The sequence below is a fragment of the Colobus angolensis genome, unplaced genomic scaffold, assembly GCF_000951035.1.
Source record: "Colobus angolensis palliatus isolate OR3802 unplaced genomic scaffold, Cang.pa_1.0 Scaffold568, whole genome shotgun sequence".
Lineage (NCBI taxonomy): Eukaryota > Metazoa > Chordata > Mammalia > Primates > Cercopithecidae > Colobus > Colobus angolensis.
In genome coordinates, this window is record NW_012119243.1 from 1,138,997 (window position 1) to 1,159,631 (window position 20,635).

General features: G+C 37.3%; 1 protein-coding gene across 1 annotated transcript in view; it reads left to right on the forward strand.

Annotated features, from left to right (window-relative positions):
• The window catches only part of ISPD (isoprenoid synthase domain containing), a gene marked incomplete at both ends in the record, with an annotated part of 136,600 nt that extends 116,146 nt beyond the window's left edge, over positions 1-20,454 (forward strand). The window contains 2 exons of the mRNA XM_011961747.1: positions 13,565-13,669; positions 20,366-20,454. Coding sequence (XP_011817137.1) covers positions 13,565-13,669; positions 20,366-20,454 — 194 coding nt within the window. The remainder of the gene's footprint in view (positions 1-13,564; positions 13,670-20,365) is intronic.
• Between the last annotated feature and the right edge of the window lie 181 nt (positions 20,455-20,635).

Here is a 20,635-nt window from a genome sequence, read left to right on the forward strand (position 1 = left end):
GGAGGGATAGCATTAGGAGATATACCTAATGTAAATGACGAGTTAATGGGTGCAGCACACCAACATGGCACATGTATACATATGTAACAAACGTGCACGTTATGCACATGTACCCTAGAACTTAAAGTATAATAATAATAAAAAAAAGCTACTAGAAAGGAATTAAAAATTGCAAATTCTCAAAAGAATAGGAGAGATGACAATGACACATGAAGAATAGCTGGAAAACAAGTGAATTAGTACTAACAGATTCAGCTTGGAGAAGGCCAAATTACAAGCAAATGGTTGGGGGAAGCTAGGAATTAAAACTGTCTGCTGTAGAATTCTCGAAGTCCAGGACCTAGCAGCACCAGGTACCTCTGGAATGGAATGAAGGGGGACAAAATAAGGAGGGTTGGCTGAAAGCTGTTTAAGCAGTCTGATCTCTAAATCTCCTTTCCACCCTAGCAGAGGTAGGTAGTGATGAAGTGCTCTGTCTATACCGGGAGAACATAGGATGCTGTAGAAGGAGTGAGTGTGTTGCCAGAAACAGTGACTAACAACCATATGCTTACTTACTGCCAAATAGGAAAGTCCGTGGCTGCTTCTCCCACTCAGCCAGCTGCTATCTTGGTGGCTTGGCTTTTTTTTCCAGGCTGGAGACTGGAAGAATTTTCTTTGGGCAGTCTGCCCAGTGCAGGAAGAAAGACCTAAAAATACTCACCTCAGAGGGTACCCATAAACACCTTAACCCAATCACTCTACAGAAGGATATTGGAGGATTTGTTCCAACCCTCCAAAATGAGAGTTCCAAAATGAGTCAATCAAGGAAGCAGATTGCACGGGATACAGAAGCTAGGGGATCCATGATGGGAGAGAGATGAAGACTCTTTCCAAGATGATGATGCAGGGAGTTCTTAGGATCATGGCTGAATGACTGGCAGAGAAGACAAGAAGTCTGTTGGATAAGATCAGAGGACATTAAGGGTGACCTTTTCAGGAATATAAAATTGGTGCAGTGCCTTGTGTCTGAACATCTTGCGAGTAGATTTCAATGAATAGCTAAGTGTTTGGCATTGAATGAGTCATAAGCATACATAAAACCACATAAAACAAAAGATAAGGCATAATTCCAGGTAAACAGAGTTGTATAGGAAATGAATTTTACTAGTATGTGACTCAGCTATGAGTAGTGTTTACATAGCCACTGATTTAAACACTCAATACTGATTTAACCAAAATTATGATATTTAAAGGAGGGGGAATTGGAATGGGAAGTGTTAGTGTATATTGAGGTGAAGTTTGGAAGAAGGACAAAATTCTTCTGTAGATCATAGCCAAGACAGAAAAGTCAAGAGACATCATCACAAGAATGTGATGATTTAGAGATATGGAATGAAAGGTAAATTATAGTCTCAATTGTTCAGTCTTCAGCAATAGTATTCTACTTTTGTGCCCTTGCAGTGGCCTCCTGGTGAATTAAGTTTGTTTTCCTTCTCCTTGATTTGGTTGCCTGACTTGCTTTCAAAATGAGATTTTTACCAGATGTGATGATTGTGCTGTTGAACTTGCCCTGTTTTGCTACTTTTATTGTCTTAAGGAAGGCATACTGTGGTTGGTTGCTGCCCCTCCGGTCTGAACTGCAGAGTAAACACAAGGAGCAGAGCTGTCACAGCCCTGCACCTTGGAACAGTTACCTCAGCCATGTCACAACTATGTGAGTGAGAAGTGAAAGTTTATTGCTGCATGCCACTGTGCTTTTTGTGCGTGCATATTTGTTACTCAGCAAAAATTGACTGTTACATATGGAGAAACATATTAGAATAGTTAAATGAACAATGATTGTCTACAGGGAGGACAAAATGGAGTGAAGGGAGTGGGGTGGACTTTTTTTCATAATTGACTTTGTAGAGATATTTGGGTCTTAAACCATGTGCGTGTGTGACTGATAAAAGCATAAACCAAAAGTTAAGATAATAAAACAGATTACGAGTTATTGTGGTTAGGGTTTGTAAAGAAGATCTAATGGATGGACAAGGAAGTTGGGGTGCTACTAATAAAATTATTCATGCCATTAACCATAGTCTCCTTGTTGATAAGAGTAGTCTAAGAAAATAGGTTTTCTAACCAAGAGCAATTGGAGGTTTCATGGGGTTGGACACCTCAGTGAGGTAAAAGGGCTCGGTTAGGAGTAAGGAAGAGAGATGATGGATGGAGCTTCCAGTTAGAGACTGTGTTGACAATGAAAATTCCAGAGGAGCCATGAGAGAAGTAAAGCCAATTTTCCAGGTTGATTACAGAAACCAGTTGGTCAAGTGAAGATAAGGGTCAAATCACAGTTGTTAGAATGATTATTATCAAAAAGACTAGAGGAATAACAAGTGTTGGTGAGGGTGTGGACAAAAGAGGACTTTGATTCTCTGTTGATGGGGATATAAATTGGTATAGCCATTAAAGCAAGCAATGAGGAGGTTCCTCAAACAATTGAAAATAGAACTAGCATATAATCTAGCAATTTCACTCATGGATATGTCCCAAGGAAATGAAATAAGCGCCTCACTTCCATATTCATTGAAACATCACTGATGCATTGTTCACAGTAGTCGAGATATGGACAAAAACCCTGTGTCCGTTGATGGATAGATAGAATGTGATCACACGTGCACCCACTGGAATGTTACTTAGCCACAAAAGAAGGAAATCCCACTATTTTTAACAACATGAGTGAATCCGCCCTTTTTCTAAATGGACATTAGGTATAAGAAAAAGCAGAAGGAGAAGATGGTGCATATTGTCAGAGCAACCCTCAATCTCCCTGCAGAGAAAGTAGAACGCCTCTACACAACCGTTAGATGTTATTGATTAGCATCTGGGGACTTTTAAACCTCAGTTTTTAGGGTTAACCATTTACATCTATAACCAGTAATTATTTAGACTTTATGAAGAACTTGTCATAAACTAGATACTATGCCAGGTACATCAGATGTGCTGTTATGTTTGTTTTTTATAATAACTTTTATCTTCCATTCCCCAATGTGGAAGAAACTGAGAGACAGATTGAATAGCTTGTCCAGAGTCTGACAACTTGTTACATGGCAACACCATGGTTGGAACCCAAGTCTATTTGACTTCTGTGTCCATGCTCATAATCAATTGGTAATGGTGCCTCATATTCATGAGAATGCATGTACACTTTTATTAAGCAAATCCTATTTAAGGACATGTTATGAGTTGTAATGTACAGTTTGTACATTCCTTTAAATTGCTATTAGAAAAAACTAAGCTGATTGGCTTGTGAGAAAACGAATACCCTGTGTTTATCATGATGGTAGCCAGATCTAAAATTTTATAATATAGCGATAATACATAGGTATTATTTTTACAATGGGTGTTTAGATTTTTAAATAACTTAATATTTTTCTATTAGAGATGGTGTCTCACCCTGCATTGCCCAGGTTGGAGTGCAGAGGTGTGACTGTGGTTCACTGCAGCCTCGGACATCTGGGCTCAAGCAGTTCTCCTGGCTCAGCCTTCTGAGTAGCTTGGACTATAGGTACACACCCCAACACATGACTAATATTTTACCTTTTTTGTAGAGAGTCACTTTGTTTCCCAGGCTAGTCGTGAACTTCTGGCCTCAAGTGCTGATCCCACCTTAGCCTCTCAAAGTGCTGGGATTACAGGCATGAAACACCACATCTGGCCAGTTGTTTAAATTTTAAATGATCTGTAACTTAAATGTCACCAGAACATGAGACTGATTTGTTGGAAATATTAAATATATATGTTCAGAAACAAAACCATAACTCTTATTTATAAGCATGTTTTTCAGGAATATAACATGTTTTACTACACAGGACATACAACTGAAACATTACATAACATGACAATAACTTTTTTGGGCAAGATCTAATAAAAGAATAGTATATACATGACAAAGGGTACAAAAATAAAGTCTTCATGCCAACCCTATCCTCTTCTGTCTCCCAGAGATAACCCATTTCTTCTGAGAGCTTTTGTTCATTCTTAACCTTTCCTACCTGGTTTCTCATTCTGCCACCTGCACAGCAATCATCTTGAGGTTTTTCTTCACCACTGTCCTAGCAATTCCCTTTGTTGCTCTTCTATATAGGATATCTGTATTCCATGTCATTGTCTCATTTTTTTCTCTCCCAGTTTTATAGAGGACCATATCATACTATAGTTTCCTGAAAAAGAATGCATGGGGCACTTCTGGTTTCTTGCCTGGCATGTAGGGAACTTAGGAGTTGTTATTCCATCTTACAAGTAAAATATTGAACAACCAAAAAATAAACTTTTCATATCTTTCAGAGGGGTGAGGTCACAGGGCAAATTGCTGTCCCTGAAACTGGAGAGACAGACAGGTGACTACAGAGAATCACAATTTACCAGAGCAGAAATCTCCTTGGGAAATAGTGACAAGGTAGGAAAACCTAAATTACAATTGAAGAATTGCTAGAGATTCAGTATAGACAAGTGTGAGTTAGCTTCAGGAGGACCCAGTCAAAGGGGAGCCCCCACAGTCTTATGAGTTTTACTTCCAGGAGCTTGACCAGGTTCTTAAAATGGGTACTGGAGAAAAATCTTATTGTGCTTCCTATGGAGGAAGGGAAACAACCATTGTGAAAAATGCTAGAGCATTCTGTTCTTAACGAGGAGGCCCACCCTCAAAAATTGTTTTATAAGGGCCTAAACTATTGCCCCTACCTAACCCCACCCTTTCCCACTCAACTCCATCCCACTCTAGTCATCCTCTGGGGAGAGGGGGAGAACTGAGAAAGTGAAAGCACAGGTCCGATTTACCTTAGTTTCTTTTACCCAGTAATCATGTCCAGCTATCAAGGAAAATTTATGAAGTGTAAGAAATAGTGAGCATAAGAACCAGACCCAGATATGGCAACACTGAAATTACACAACTGGGAATTTAAAACACCTATGATTAATATGCCAAGGGCTCTAATAGTTAAAGTAGATAGCAACAAGAACAGATGTAGGCAGTGAAAGCAGAGAGATGGAAATGGAAAGAACCAAAAAGAAATGCTGGAGATCAGAAACACTATCATAAAAATGAAGAATGCCTTTGATGCCTTATCAGTAGACTAGACACGAATAAGGAAAGACTATCTAAACTTGCAAATATCTTCACAGAAATTTGCAAAACTGAAAAGCAAATAGAAAAAGATGGAAAAAAATAACAGAATATCCAAGAATCATGGGCAACTATAAAACACATAACACACATATAATGAGCATACCAGAAGAAGAAAGGAATGGAAGCAATATTTGAAGTAACAATGACTGGAAATTTCTCCAAATCAGTGTTAGAAACCAAACCAAAGATCCAGAAACCTTCAGGAACACCAAGTATAAATTCCAAGTAAACTACACTTAGGCATATTATAGTCAAACTACACAAAAGCAAAAAATAAGAAAAATATACTGAAAAGATAGACACCTTACCCATAGAATTACATCTGACTTCTCTTCAGTAGCCATGCAGGCAAGAAGAAAATAAAATATTTAAAAAATGTTTGCATGAGGAAACCTACCACCGTAGAATTCTGTTCCCTGCAAAATTATTTTTTCAAAAGTAAAGAAGGAATGGACTTTCACAGACAAACAAAAATGGATTTTTTTTTGCCAGTAGACCTGCCTTGTAAAAAATGTTCAAAATCTTCAGAAATTTATGTAGGTCAGAAACATGGATCTACATAAAGGAAAAACTTCAGTTGAGGAGGCAGTGAAGGTAAAATTTATTTTCCTGAATCTAACAGGTAAGTGTGTTCAAAACAATAATAGCAACAACGTATCTGATTGTGTGCTTACGTAGCGAAATGAATGACAATGACATAAGGGATGGGAGGAAGTAATTAGGATTATTTTATAAGACACTTGCCCTATTCACCAAGTGGCACACCATTATTGGAAAGTGGTCACAGATTAGTTGTAAAAGTATATTGCAAAATCTAGGACATTTACTAAAGGGGCATTACATAATGATAGAAGGGTCACTCTTCCAAGGACATAGAACAATGCTTAATGTGTATTCATCTAACAATAGACCATCCTTATATGTGAGGCAAAAACTAATAGAATTGCAAGAAGAGAAAGGTAAATGGACAGATCTTGGTTAAAGACATACTTGACCCCAGTGACACTATCAATCAACTGAGTAAAATTGACATCTAGTTACATCATTCACAAACAGCAGATTACATATTATTCTCATGCTCAGGTGGAACATTCAACAAGATAGACCACTTTTTGGGCCATAAAACACACCTTAACAAAGTTAAAAGAGCAGAAATAACACAAGCCCTATTCTCAGACTTCAATGAAATTAAACTAGAAATCAATAACAAAGGTACCTGGAAAATCCAAAAATACTCGGAGACTAAACAACACACTCTTAAATAACATATGTAAAAAAGAAATCTCAGAACTATATTTCGAACTAAATAAAATGGAATGCACCAAAATTTTGGAATGCAGCAAGGACAGTGCTTAAAGGAAAAATGATAGCATTGAATGCATATGTTAAAAAAGAAAGACCTAAAATCAATCATGTAGGCTTCCATTTTAGGAAACTAGAATGAAGAAGAGCAGATTAAGCAGAAGAAAGCAAATAAAAATTGGAGCAGAAATAGATGAAATTGATAATAGGAAGTCAGTAGAGAAATATCTACCAGACCAAAATCTGGTTCTTTGACAAGATGAAATAGATCAGCCAAGCTAAGAAAGAATACACAAATTAACATCAGAAATGGAAATGTGGACATTACTACAGATCCCATGAACTTTAAAAGGATAATAAAGCAGTATAATGAACAACTCTGTGCCTAAAAACTTAGTAACTTAGGTGAAATGGACCAGTTCATTGAAGGACACAATAGCCCAAAATCATATAGGAAGAATTAGGAAATCTTAAGGCAGCATCTGTTAAATACATTGAGTCAATAATTAACAATCTAATATATAAAGTACTAGACTTAGGCGGGTTCACTGGTAATTTCTACCAAACTTTTAAGAAAGAAATTATACCAACTCTCTACAGTTTCTCCAGAAGATAGAAGCAAAGGGAATACTTCCTTAACTCGTTCTATGATACCAGAATTACCCTAATTCAATAAACCATACAAAAAAGATGTTACAAGGAAACTATGGTCAATCTTTCTCATCAATGTAGAGATGTCATGGTCCTAATCAAAATATCACCAAACTGAATTCAACAATGTACAAAAGCAAAACCCCACAACTGACTGGGATTTATCTCAGATACACACAAGACTGGTTCAAAATTCAAAATCTAATGTATTTCCTCACATCAACATGCAGAAAGAGAAAAATCACATGATCATATTAATGGATACAGAAAAAGCATTTGACATAATACAACACTCATTTATGATAAATTTCTGAAAATGAGAAATAGAGATCTTTCTTGATTTAAAAAAATACCCACAGAACACCTGCAACTAACATTATTAATGGTGAGAAAATCAGGAGCTTTCCTGGTAAGATCAAGAACAAGGCAAGGATATGCCTTCTCAGTGCTCTTTTTCAACACTGTCCTGGAATTTCTAGCTAATAAAAGAAGGAAATGAATTAAGTATTGTGATTGCGAAGGAAGAAATCATTTTTCACAGATGACATGATTGTCTGTGTGGAAAATCTGAAAACATTGACAGAAGTTATGGAATTAGTGGACAGTAATAGAAAACTTGCAGGCTATGAGGCTAATAAAAGCCCAAAAGTTGCAGGCTATGAGGCTAATAAAAGCGCATTGTTTTTGTTTGTACCAGCATGAACATGTGTAGTTTGAAAATAGAAATAAATTACTCTTTACATTAGCAACCCCCAAAATGATACTTGGGCATAAATCTCACAAAATGTACAAAACCTTTTTGAGGAAAACTGCAAAACTCTGAAAGACTTCAAAGAACTACTTAAATGGAGAGGTGTCCCATGTTTGTGGATAGGAAGACTCAAAGTTGTCAAGATATAAATTCTCCCCATTGTGATCTACAAATTTGATGCAATCCCAATCAAAATGTCAGCAAGGTATTTTGGAGTATTGATAAACTTATTCTAAAGTTTATCTGAAGAGGCACAAGACCTAAAATAGCTAACACAATATTGAAAGCAAAGAATGAAGTTGGAGAACTGATGCTACCTGACTTGAAGAGTTACTATAAAGTTGCAGAAACTGTGGCTGTGTGGTATTGGCTTAAAGAATAGATAAATGGATCAATGGAATGAAATAAAGACCCCAGAAATAGAATCACATAAATGTAATCAATTGGTCTTTGGCAGAAAAACAAAGACAATACAATATAGCAAAGATTTGCTGCCTTTTCAACCAAATGTTGTTGGAACAACTAGACAACCACATGCCAAAAATAAATCTAGGGACACACTTTCAACCTGCTGCAACCATTAATTCAAAATGGATCAGACCTAAATGTAAAACTTAAAATGCAAATGTAAAGTACAGTCACTTTAAAAGACAGTTTGGCAGCATCTTACAAAACATACTCTTCCTGTAATCCCAGCACTTTGGGAGGCCGAGACGGGCGGATCACGAGGTCAGGAAATCGAGACCATCCTGGCTAACATGGTGAAACCTCGTCTCTACTAAAAATACAAAAACTAGCAGGGCGAGGTGGCGGGCGCCTGTAGTCCCAGCTACTCGGGAGGCTGAGGCAGGAGAATGGCATAAATCCGGGAGGCGGAGCTTGCAGTGAGCTGAGATCCGGCCACTGCACTCCAGCCTGGGTGACAGAGCGAGAGTCCGCCTAAAAAATAAAAATAAAAATACTCTTTACCATAAGACCCAAATGAGTTATGTCCACATTAAAACCCTGCACGTGAATGTTTATAGCAACTTTAGTCATAATTGCCAAAACTGGAACCAACATAAATAGCTTAGGTGAGGGGATAAACAAAGTATGGTACATCAAGATGATGAAATATTATTCACTCCTAAAAAGAAATTAGCTATAAAATCACCAAAAGGGAATTTAAATGCATATTTTGGTGTGAAAGAATCCAATGTAAAACAGCTAAATATTCTATGATTGTAGCTATGTATTTCTGGAAAAGACAAACTATGGAGGCATTAAAAGGATGAGTGGTTGCACGGGGTTGGGGGCAGGAGGTATGTATAGATGGTACACAGAAATTTCACTACAGTGAATCTACTCTATGATAACTACAGTGATGGATGTATATCACTGTACACTTGTGAAAACTCATAGAATGTATAATACCATGTATGGGTCATAATGTAAATTATGGGCTTTGAATGATAATGATGTGTCAATGTAGGTTTATTGATGCTAATACACATACCACTGTGTTTACAAGGTTTCAATAGCAGGAGAGGTCGTGTGTATGTGGGGGCTTGAGGGTATATGGAAATCTTTATCTTTTGCTCCATTTTGCTATGAATCTAATATTTAAAGTCTTAAAAAGTGTAGGAAAGAAAACAACGCATGGGTAATAAAATTCCTTTGATACTTTGAATGTGAGGAAAAGTTCATATTCTGCCCTCAAACTTCATAGCTCTCCTGGGAGTAGAATTCTATGTTTAAAATCATTACCCCAAGAATTGTGAATAATTTGCTTCTTTGTTCTAAGTTTTATTGTTTCTATGAAGTCCCAACTCATTTAGATTACAGCTTGTTTGTAAGATAATTTTTGTTAAGTGGGTTTGGCATACTTTCACCTCACCCATTAGCTTCCATACTCTATAATTTCTCTTAATCTGGAAATTCAATGTTTTTGATCTTTGGAATATCTTGAATTATTTAGTTGTTTTTGTCTATCTTTTTCTGTTTTTCCTGAAATTTTGATATTTTTATTTAGATATTTGACTTTGTCGATGAGTCATACGACTCTTTCCTTTTCCGCCTTTTTAAATGTTACTCTGTCGCTTGATTTCAAATTCTTTATCTTCCTAGATCTATTAATAGTTTTTTAAAAATTACTGTTTTGAAATTCTCAAGTGCTTTTTTTTTTTGCCATTTTGGTCTTTCATGTTACAGTCTTTCCTTGGATGACAGTTTAATATGGGTTTTCTGCTCATGTTTAACTGGGGACTGGTTAGACTTGGTGAGTTTTCTGCTTGGGGTGTGTTGACTGTGCGTTTCTCTGTAACATAACTTGATTGGACTTGCTTTTTGGGGGATCTCTGATAAGTGTCCTTAGGGCTTTTGCCTTGGCAGAAGGCTGTCAGACACTATTTTGGGGGGGCCAAGTTTGGGGAGGCAGATGGTTTTCAGTGTCTGTATGTTTGCATGTGTGTTTCTCATGTGATCAATGATATCATTATAACTATAATCCTCCCCATGGTGAATCACAAATGTCAAAACATTTTGTGCAATACCCTCTCTCATTCATTAACTTTCTTGTCTAAAATAATCTTGCTAGTTGCTTTGTATTTGTTCCACCTGTTCTTTTTCTCACTTTTCTGTTGGCCTTTGGATTAATTTACCATGTTTTATGATTTCATTTTATCAACACTATTGATTTTTTTAAACTGAAATTTTATTTAGCAATTGACTTGAGTTTAGAATATACATCTAATGACAGTCTCCTTCAAATAATATTAGTTATGGGCACCCAATAGGAGATCACAAGAGAGGAGCCTGCATGTGTTTATGAACTCCTTTTGTGACTGTGCGTCCCAGAGGTTTTATATTCTTTCAGTAGCTTCCGTTTGATCTTTACCAATTTTTGAAGTTTTTAGCTTTCTTCTTCTTACCTGACTGCATGGCACCCAATGTCTCTTCCTCTTGTGCTCTGACTTAGGTGCGCTGCTAATCGCATCTTCTCTCCCTTCAGGGTGGGGAGACATGTCTTTCTTAGGTTTAAGGCTCCTAGGTTGTCCTGTGACTTCAGCTCTGAAGGGTTGAAGAAAAGATTATACTTTTATAGTTTATTTTTGCATTTTCTTTTGTTCAGATATGAGCACTACTTTTTGCAGTTTTCTATATCCTAGACAAAAGTAGAAACCCAGGTTGGGTGCAGTGGCTCACTCCTGTAATCCCAGCACTTTGGGAGGCCTAGGCAGGAGGAGTGTTTGAACCCAGGAATTTGAGACCAACTTGTGTAACATAATAAGATCTTCTATCTAGAAAAAATAAAAAATTATTAGCCAGACATGGTAACATGAACTTGTGTACTCAGCTTCTTGGGAGGCTGAGGTAGGAGGATTGCTTGAGGCCAGGAGATAAAGGCTGCAGTGAGCTGTGTTCATATCACTCCACTCTAGCCTGAGTGACAGAGTGAGAGCCTGTCTCAAAAAAAAGTCATCAGTAGTCCTGATTAAAATGTTTAGACTTTAATTTTTTACTAAGTATACTTTTTTCTTTTTTTTGAGATGGAATTTTGCTCTTGTCACCTAGGAGTGCAATGCTGCGATCTCTGCTCAGTGCAACCTCTGCCTCCTGTATTCAGGCAATTCTCTTGCCTCAGCCTCCCGAGTAACTTGAATTACCGGCATCTGCCACCATGCCCGGCTAATTTTTGTATTTTTAGTAGAGACGAGGTTTCACCATGTTGGCCAGCCTGGTCTCGAACTCCTGACCTTAGGTGATCCACCTGCCTTGGTCTCCCAAAGTGCTGGGATTACAGGCGTGTACCATCGTGCCCAGCCAAGCATACATTTTTTGAACTGACTGCTAAGAAAGATTTTCTTACAAAAAATATGAAAATCTCAGTTGTAGTATTAGCCTATTTAATAACAAATTCAGACTAGTCTAAGACTGCCCAGCCTCCATTTTCTGTATATATTTCAAATGTACCTAACCTATAATTGTCCATGTTTCCCTTTGACACTGGTGACTGGAATCCTAAAGGCATCATGCAATTTGCAGGCTTTTGCACTCTTGGCTAGGACAGTGCCTGGTGGCACTGTGGGTGGGAACACAGCATCAAGTATGTTTCATACCACTACCTGAGATAGGAAGTACCTGTTTCTATGGACTCCTCTCAATATGGCACGTGTGAGTACTTTTAAGGCAATCCAGGGATGTGTTTGATATTTTGCCCCTCTGGAGTGACTCAGAAAGAGTCAATGTTATTGCTAGTCATTTTTAAGATTTAACCATATGTTAGAGAGGACTTCGTTTATTGTACATACATCTCAATCACAAACAACTACATGTGGTACGGATGTTGGAAGTACAAAACAAAGGTTTACCAACACTCATCACAACTTATTTGAATATAACTACTGTTCATAGTAGTCTTTTAAGGATACATACATGTATGTTGTTTTGTGTAGAATATATAAAAATAGAAGGTATAAACTGGGACTCTTGTGGTCAAATTAAGACTCTATGCATATCTGGTTATATTTTGTTCACTAATTTTACAAATCACTACAGTTAGAATTTTGTAACCTTCAGTGTAATAAAACAGCTTTGGCAAGGGGTGCTTGATGCCATGTTCATATTTGTTGCCTTCCTGCAATCCTTACATGGATATGCTTTCTAAAATAAGTCTTGGCTGGGCATGGTGGATCCAGTCTGTGCGACAGAGCAAGAGTCTGTCTCAAAAAAAAAAAAAAAAAAAAATTAGTCTACCAAATGTCTCAAACCTCCATAACTTTGCATGGCACCTTTTGATTTAAACATAATCCCCCTCATTCAACTTTATTCTACTGTTGGAGATCAAGCCATTTTCTCTGATAGGCCTTCCTGATGCCCTCACATAGAATTAAGTATTTTATCCACTGAGAATGGATAAAATGTCTACCTCTAGACATTCTTCTAGTGCTGCATCTATCAGATTCTGTTACAAACTGTTTGTTAGATGCCAGCCTCCCCTTCTAGACCTGAGTTCCTTGAGGGCCTAATACATGTGTCATTTACCTTTATATATCTGGTACTTAAAATAGAACTTGGAGACAGGATAGGTACCCTGAGTATTGTTCAGCTGAATTGGATTATTACTTGATTATTTTAATGGCTCTGCTTAAAATGCTAAAAATTGTTTTATTTTTACTGAATTTATATCTTTACACTTTTTCTCACAATGAAAGACTAAATGTTCCATGTTTATAAACAAAATGTAAATAATTAAAAGATATTGATATTTTAATTATTAAAACAAGAGAACTGTGACCTGCAAATGACCTGATATAAATACAAGATATGAGATTAAGATTTTGTAGATACATATTTATCAACAGTTATGATAATCCTCAGCTATACCTTCAGGCATTTTATAAACATGTTTGGAAAGGTAACTTATAAGCACAGGAAACCAAGTTTTACATTTATTTTACACCTAGAACTACTGAGGAATCTCAAAACTCATATGATTGCACTATTCCTATTCACTATTTGTTTTGCTTCATGTGATGATTGCAGTATTCCTATTCACTGTTTTGTTTTTAGCTAATGGGGATGTTATAACTCTATCAGTAGCTGATTAAATAGTTTGAGCCCTCTAGGCTCTTCCTTTGTTTGCAATTGATTATGAAATAAAAGCCTTAGTTTTACTTAAAATCGTGTTTTAGCTTAATTTTTTGTTGTTGTTGTTGTTTCTACACCAGTGTACTGACTATGACTTGGAATTTGGAACTGAGTGTTTGCAATTGGCCCTAAAATACTGTCGCACTAAAGCCAAACTCGTAGAAGGATCACCAGACCTCTGGAAGGTAAGAGGGATGATGCCTTGCTTGGGTTCTTTTCTGTGCTTTTATGTGTTTGTGTGGGTGTACATTTAAAACCAGTAGTGCATTGAGTGGGAGTTAAGGGAATCTCACGGGTTTATTGAATCATCAATGTGTAGTATCCCTTCTATTGCTTGGCTTCAAGAAAATTCACTTGGAGATAAGTTACTCAGACACATCTCATTTTAACCTGTGATTGGTTTATTCACTTTTTTCTTTTTCTTCCTCTCTGTAGATAGTTTTATTAGTCTGTTCTCACATTGATATAAAGAAATACCTGAGATTGAGTAATTTATAAAGGAAAGAGGTTTAATTGGCTCATGGTTCTGCAGGCAGTACAGGAAGCATAGCAGCTTCTGCTTCTGGGGAGGTCTCAGGAGGCTTCCAATCATGGCAGAAGGCAAAGGAGGAGTAAGACACTTTGAGGTCTCACTCACTTGCAGAACAGCTTCAAGGCGGAAATCTGCCCCCCATGATCCAATCACTCCCATCAGGTCTTACCTGCATTGTTAGAGATTACAACAATTCCACATGAGATTTGGGCAGGGACACAGATCCAAACCATATCAATAGTCTTTTTTTTTTCCCTTCACTCAGTTGGATTAAAGCTACACCCTTGCCTGCAGTATCAACATTTCCTTTCAGGCCCTGGGTGGTTGCTCCAACTTAACTGGGTTAAAAGGATATCTGCAACAGTTCTGACCTAGTGGGGGTAGTGGCTGGATCCACTCTCTTTCCCACTGTGAGGAATTAGACTGTTTCCTGTGGCAGGGCCCAGCTCCTTTAATGGCTAACTTACTTTTTTTTTTTTTTTTTTTGTTTCTTTCTTTCTTTCTTTTTTTTTTTTTTTTTTTAATAGAGTTTCACTCTTCTTGCCCAGACTGGAGGGCAATGGTGCTGTCTCACTTCATTGCAACCTCCACCTCCTGATTTCAAGCGATTCTCCTGTCTCAGCGTCCCAAGTAGCTGGGATTATAGGTTCCTACCACCACACCTGGCTAATTTTTGTATTTTTAGTAGAGATGGGGTTTCACCATGGTGGCCAGCCTAGTCTTGAACTCCTGACCTCAGGCTATCTGCCCGCTTCGGCCTCCCAAAGTACTGGGATTACAGGTGTGAGCCACCACGCCTGGCCTAACCTCTTTTGGAGGGAATAGAGTATTTATTGCAAACAAGATAATGGCACTATCATACTGCAGCTTCTTATCAAGGCCAGGGATGGTTTAGAGTGTGTTCTTTGTTTCATTAGTTGAATTGAACAGGACATTTGGAAATAAGAGTCTGGAAATAAGAAATAAGTACATTTGGAAATAAGATTATTTCATAATCTTGAAATACATACTGCTGCTTTTGAAATATTGCTTGTAGTCTTTGGAAATCTTTATGAAACAGCCATCAAAATCTGATTAGTAAAGATTCATTCTAATTGAGTCTATAAGCATATTTCCTTACTGATTTTTAAAACAGAAAGCCCTATAAGTTGATCAGTTATTTTGCACAGCAACGTGATCAGCCTCACTGCATGCTAAGATTGTCTTAGGATAATCTTAAATATTTAAAATGTTGAATTCTAAGACTCCAAAATATTGACATGTTTGAATTATTGCCTGGTAGAGAAAATTTATGCGGTAGAGAAAATTCATGCAGTATTACTCTTCATTTAAGGACAACCTAAAATGCCTGCCTGCTGGGTTGATGACAACCAGCAGGCAAACGTTTTATTCATTCTTTTCTATATATGGCTCAGTGATATTAATTATGAGGATTTTTGGCAATTACCAATTAGATGCTTCATTAAAGATCCTGACCCACATTTCTTTGGAACTCCTTTGGCTGTCTGGCAGGCCTAATTTGAAGACGAAGAAAAAATGTGGAAACTCTAAGGCGTCTTATTGCTACTGACATGTCAATAATCCCTCGTCTCACTGTTGACATCTTTGGGGCTATGATTATTTACCTCTTGTGCGTGTTCAGAGCCTTCATCACCTTTGTAAAGCACTATTGAGATCTGTGGATGAAAGGGAAGCAGCACATTTCTCTCTGAATGTTACATTCCGTCTTCAGTGTTTTCTTTTTGGTGGGGTGTTCATATTTCTCTGTTCTTTCCAGCAAGAGTGTTAGTCCTCAGGTATGTCTTGATGCTCTGCTCCCCTTTTATGTGCAACAAATATTAGTGCATGGTAACCTGATTGGCCTTTCCACGCAGTGCTTCTCTTGGTTCCAATGGTGAGTCTCTTTTTAGGGATGTTGTTATGGGTTCAACTATTCCCTAAAAAGGTGTGTTCAAGTCCTAATCTGTGGCACCTGTGAATGTGACCTTATTTTGAAATAGTGTCTTTGCAGATATAATCAAGTTAAGATGAGGTCCTGCTGGAGTAGTGTAGGCCCTAAAGCCAACATGACTAATATCTGTACAAGAATAGAAGAGACACAGATATAGGGAGAAGGCCATGTGATAATGGAGGTGGATATTGGAGTGATGCGTCTGCAAGCCAGGGGTTGCCAGCCATCACTGGAAGCTAGGAAGAGGCTGGAAAGGATTCTTCCCAAAAGCCTTCAGAGGGTCCTACTTGTATCTTGATTTGAGATGTCTAATCTCCAGACCGTGAGAGAATATAAATATTTCTGTTTTTTGTTTGTTGGTTTGTTTTTAGACTGAGTCTTGCTCTGTCACCAGGCTGGAGTGCAGTGGCACAATCTTGGCTCACTGCAACCTCTGACTCTCTTGTTCAAGCGATTCCCTTGCCTCAGGCTCCCGAGTAGCTGGGACTACAGGTACGCACCACCACGCCTAGCTAATTTTTGTATTTTTAGTAGAGACGGGGTTTCACCATGTTGGCCAGGATGGTCTTGATCTCCTGACCTTGTGATCCACCCATCTCAGCCTCCCGAAGTGCTGGGGTTACAGGCGTGAGCCACTGCGCCCAGCCAAATTTCTGTTGTTTGAAGCCTGCCAATTTGTAGTAATTCACTGTAGCAGGCCTGGGAAACACATGCCGAAGGGCGAGGTCCCCTAGAAATCAGCATCATAGCATCACTTTCGACCTGGAATGGAAGTAGAGAACTTTACTCTTATGAATGAGATTGGAATAATGCCATGCTTCAAAGGGAGCTTGGACCCTAAAAGGCCTGTCATGCTCTGGATTGGGGAAAATGTCTTACAGATAGACGTTATGAGGGTTTTTTGTTTGTTTGTTTTTTAGTATCACATTTTTTTTTTCCTGTTAGGTGATACTAGAATGCAAATATTGCAGTTTTTTTTCAGGGTCCCTATTTTCTCTTTCTGCCTCTTGTCTCATCTTTGACTTCTCTTTTTGGTATTTTCATAGCTAATTATTTAATCCCTTTTGATAACATTGTAAGATTTGTCATTAGGCTTTTACTTTAATTTTGTAATCTTATTTTGTATGACGAGAGTATTTGTTTTACACAACAGTGGAGTTTATGCTTTGAAATTAGTGTCCTAACTCTACACTATCTCCAAAGATGCTGGACTCAGATGGCATGGCCATGTACTTGAAACACGATTCAAAATCTGACAGTAAAATACACATTTGGACATAGTTGAGGCATTTTATTACCATGGAACAACGCAAAGCAAAGGAGGATTCTGAAACATGGAGCAGTATACCTTCCCTTTCCCCTCAAAAGTCAGGGAGTTCACTTCGCACTGCTTTAAAGAGTGACTTGAAATTTCTGAGGAATGCATGTGGTACTAGAATTTCAGTAGTAGAATTTCAGTTGCCACCAGAAATCCCAAGAAGATTATTTTGTATTTTATTTTATTTAATTAATTTATGTTTTTGAGATGGAGTCTTGCTCTGTCGCCCAGGCTGGAGTGCAGTGGCAAGATCTCGGCTCACTGCAACCTCTGCCTCCTGGGTTCAAGTGATTCTTCTGCCTCAGCCTCCTAAATAGCTAGGACTATAGGTGCATGCCACCATACATGGCTGATTTTTGTATTTTTAGTAGAGACAGGGTCTCACTGTGTTGGCCAAGCTGGTCTGTATTTTGTATTTTATAAATATGTTTTGGTAAAACTAAAAAGGAAACATTCTGGCTTGATGTCACCTTCCTGTGCTAGCTCTTCTGGGGTCTAGAGATAATATCAGTATTTTTTTCTTTCAAATACCATGCAGGGTAGAAAATGACCACAGTACCCCACTCCCCCGCAGGGTAATGAGCACTGACGAGTACAGAACTGGTTCTGGGAGTAGGGATCAGCTGTCATGCTTCCCTGGAGTAATCTTGCTTTGACAGGCCCAAGTAAACACTCTCATTTTGATGAGATTTCATCTAGTCTGCGTAACAACTTGAGTCCATTTAATTTAGAGTTGTACCATATTTTTGACCCCATATACTTTTAATTAGCTTGGTCTCTTACTACACTGTACAGGCTTAATTGAACAGACGTCTTGTTTCTAAATGTCAAAACTGTCTTTAAGCCATACAAGGTTGATAACCAGTTACTGAAGAAATATAACCACTGTGTTCCATTGTCTGAATGTGTTTTTTTAGGAGTTTCTGGAGTTTTTGTATAATTACAATGTTATTGGAATGAATGACTTTTGAGGATTCCTTTTGTTGGGGAATACACTTTTTTTTTTAGGTCCAAGTATTTCAGCATCTGTTTAAAAACCAAAGAAACAAAATAGTCTCTATTTGGTTTTTGTAACTTCAAAAACACAATATGGTGAAATTGTTTCTCTTCAGATATTTTTATATAGCTATCCAGCATTTTATATAAGTGTCCAGAAAAGAATATTTTCTACACGTATATGATTGGTAAGGATATAAATTCTGAAAAATCTATACCTAATAAAGATTCTGTTATCTTTGAAATGTAGGTTTTGCCTATTTATTGTGAAGGGAGAGATGGGAGAACATTATGTATCATCTAAAGTTATTGAAGATAGTGGCCAGCTGGCTGTGTCTGAAAGATTTTTTTAAAACTATTTTCTGTCTCAACACAGAAAGAACAACATGTAGACGTGATAGGAATGAGAAATTCCCACCATATTATTACCTTACCGTGTCTATGAAATTGAAGTGTTTATCCTCTAGATTAGCTAACTACTAGATTTGTACAGAAACTTTGTTTAGTGAAGTGGGCTACTACACTTCTATCCAAAATAGATTCCTCTGCTGTTCCTTTATCCTGGCAGGTAAATCCTAGACCAAAACTATACCTTACCATTCAGAAATAAAGTAGCAGCTAACTTGGTAACACAGATAAAAAGTTGTTCAGGCAATTCAACCAATCTATTAAAATGTGAAATGCTATATAGTATCTCTTAAACAAGCACATGCCAACCCAAACCAGTGACTTTTGATGTACTTTTAGCCTTATTTTTTTCCTACATAATTAACATACGTCAAAAGCAGTATGACTGGAAAATGTGGTAATTCTCAATTGATGGGTTATTCATTTTTTCCGTCTAACTTTTACAACAATATGGTTTGTCCTTATTTTAATTAAAAAAACCAACAGCCTGATAATGAGTGTTGAAGTTCCTTTTGTTCTGTTAGCATAATCAGTAGGCTTCCTTTGACCTTGCACAATACTCTATAATGAAAAATTACTTAAAAAAATCAGTCCTGTAGTGATGAGAAAGAACTTCAATCCTCTAATTTGCTGGTTTTCAGACTGTGCTCACTGGAGCCTCAGGGGCCACCTGAAGAAGAGGAAAGGTTCTGTACCTTTCACCTGTACAGGTGAAATTCCATCCCAACACCTGGCACTCACCTAGTTCAGCTCAGTTTTTCTCTATTTTGTTTGATTCTGCTTCTGTGTGCTATTTCAGCTGAGTTTAGGCATGGTGAGGTAATAATATAGTGGGAATTTCTCAAAATGGGTTTTTAGAACACTTACATCATAAATACCTAGGTACTTGAGTGTAGTTTCTAGGACCTAATAAAAGCTTATTAATACTGTGTCATTATTTACTATGTATTTCAGCTCTGTGATATAGAATTCTGCAACACAGTGCACTTACATGTTCTGTACCTGAGCTCACTGGATGGGGGTCTGTGAAGTATCTGCCATAGGACAGACACATACATTACAAGGAACAGATTACAATTAGAAGGAGGCTGCATATTTTTAAGGAAAGATCATCAGTGTTCTTAGGCACATAGTGGTACCCTATAGGCTCTTTTTATTTTATTGACATTTTAATAAAAATCTTACAAGGTGAATCTTACCTAGGTACATATAGATATATGTTATTCAGAAGAAAGTCCCTCTTGACATAAATTGACCTTTCAGAATTATTTCAGCTAATAATGCAACTTGGTGACTTTTTTTGTTATACGGAAACTTCTGCCCTACCTTTTTTTTTTTTTTTCTAGTATAAAGCCTAATTTTTATGCAGTCATGTTAACACTGTTGTTTAAATGCTGCCACATTTTCTTTAAGTATAATACTTGAGTTACATTAAGATTTCAGTAACCACTGCCACATAATATCTTAATTTATTCAAAGATTTAAAAACAAATCAGCCATTTGTAGAAATAGAATATATTTTATGTGAATTTGCTGATGCTTTTCTCATTGAGAAAATGTCAGTATTACATGTTTATAGCTTCTGAAAAATCAAGAATTTCCCTGGGGGCATTATTTTATTGCCTGCACATTCCTTCCTGCTCTGTTAAGTCTAATGAAGTTTATCTGTCCTTTAGGTGACCTACAAACGAGATCTGTATGCGGCTGAATCGATTATTAAGGGTATGTTTGGCCTTATGACTGTCAGTTCCTGTGTTTCAAAAATGTAAGCCAGTTCAGAATTTCTCATGACAGTTTAAATCCCAGCAATCTCGAAAGCAGAAAAGCCTGTAGGCCACTAAGGTCTCTGATATGTTTTTTGAAAATAATTACATTTTATGTTGTTTCATGCTAGTGAAATAGCAGTTATTATGATACCACATTGATTTTAATTTTTTTTTTTTTAA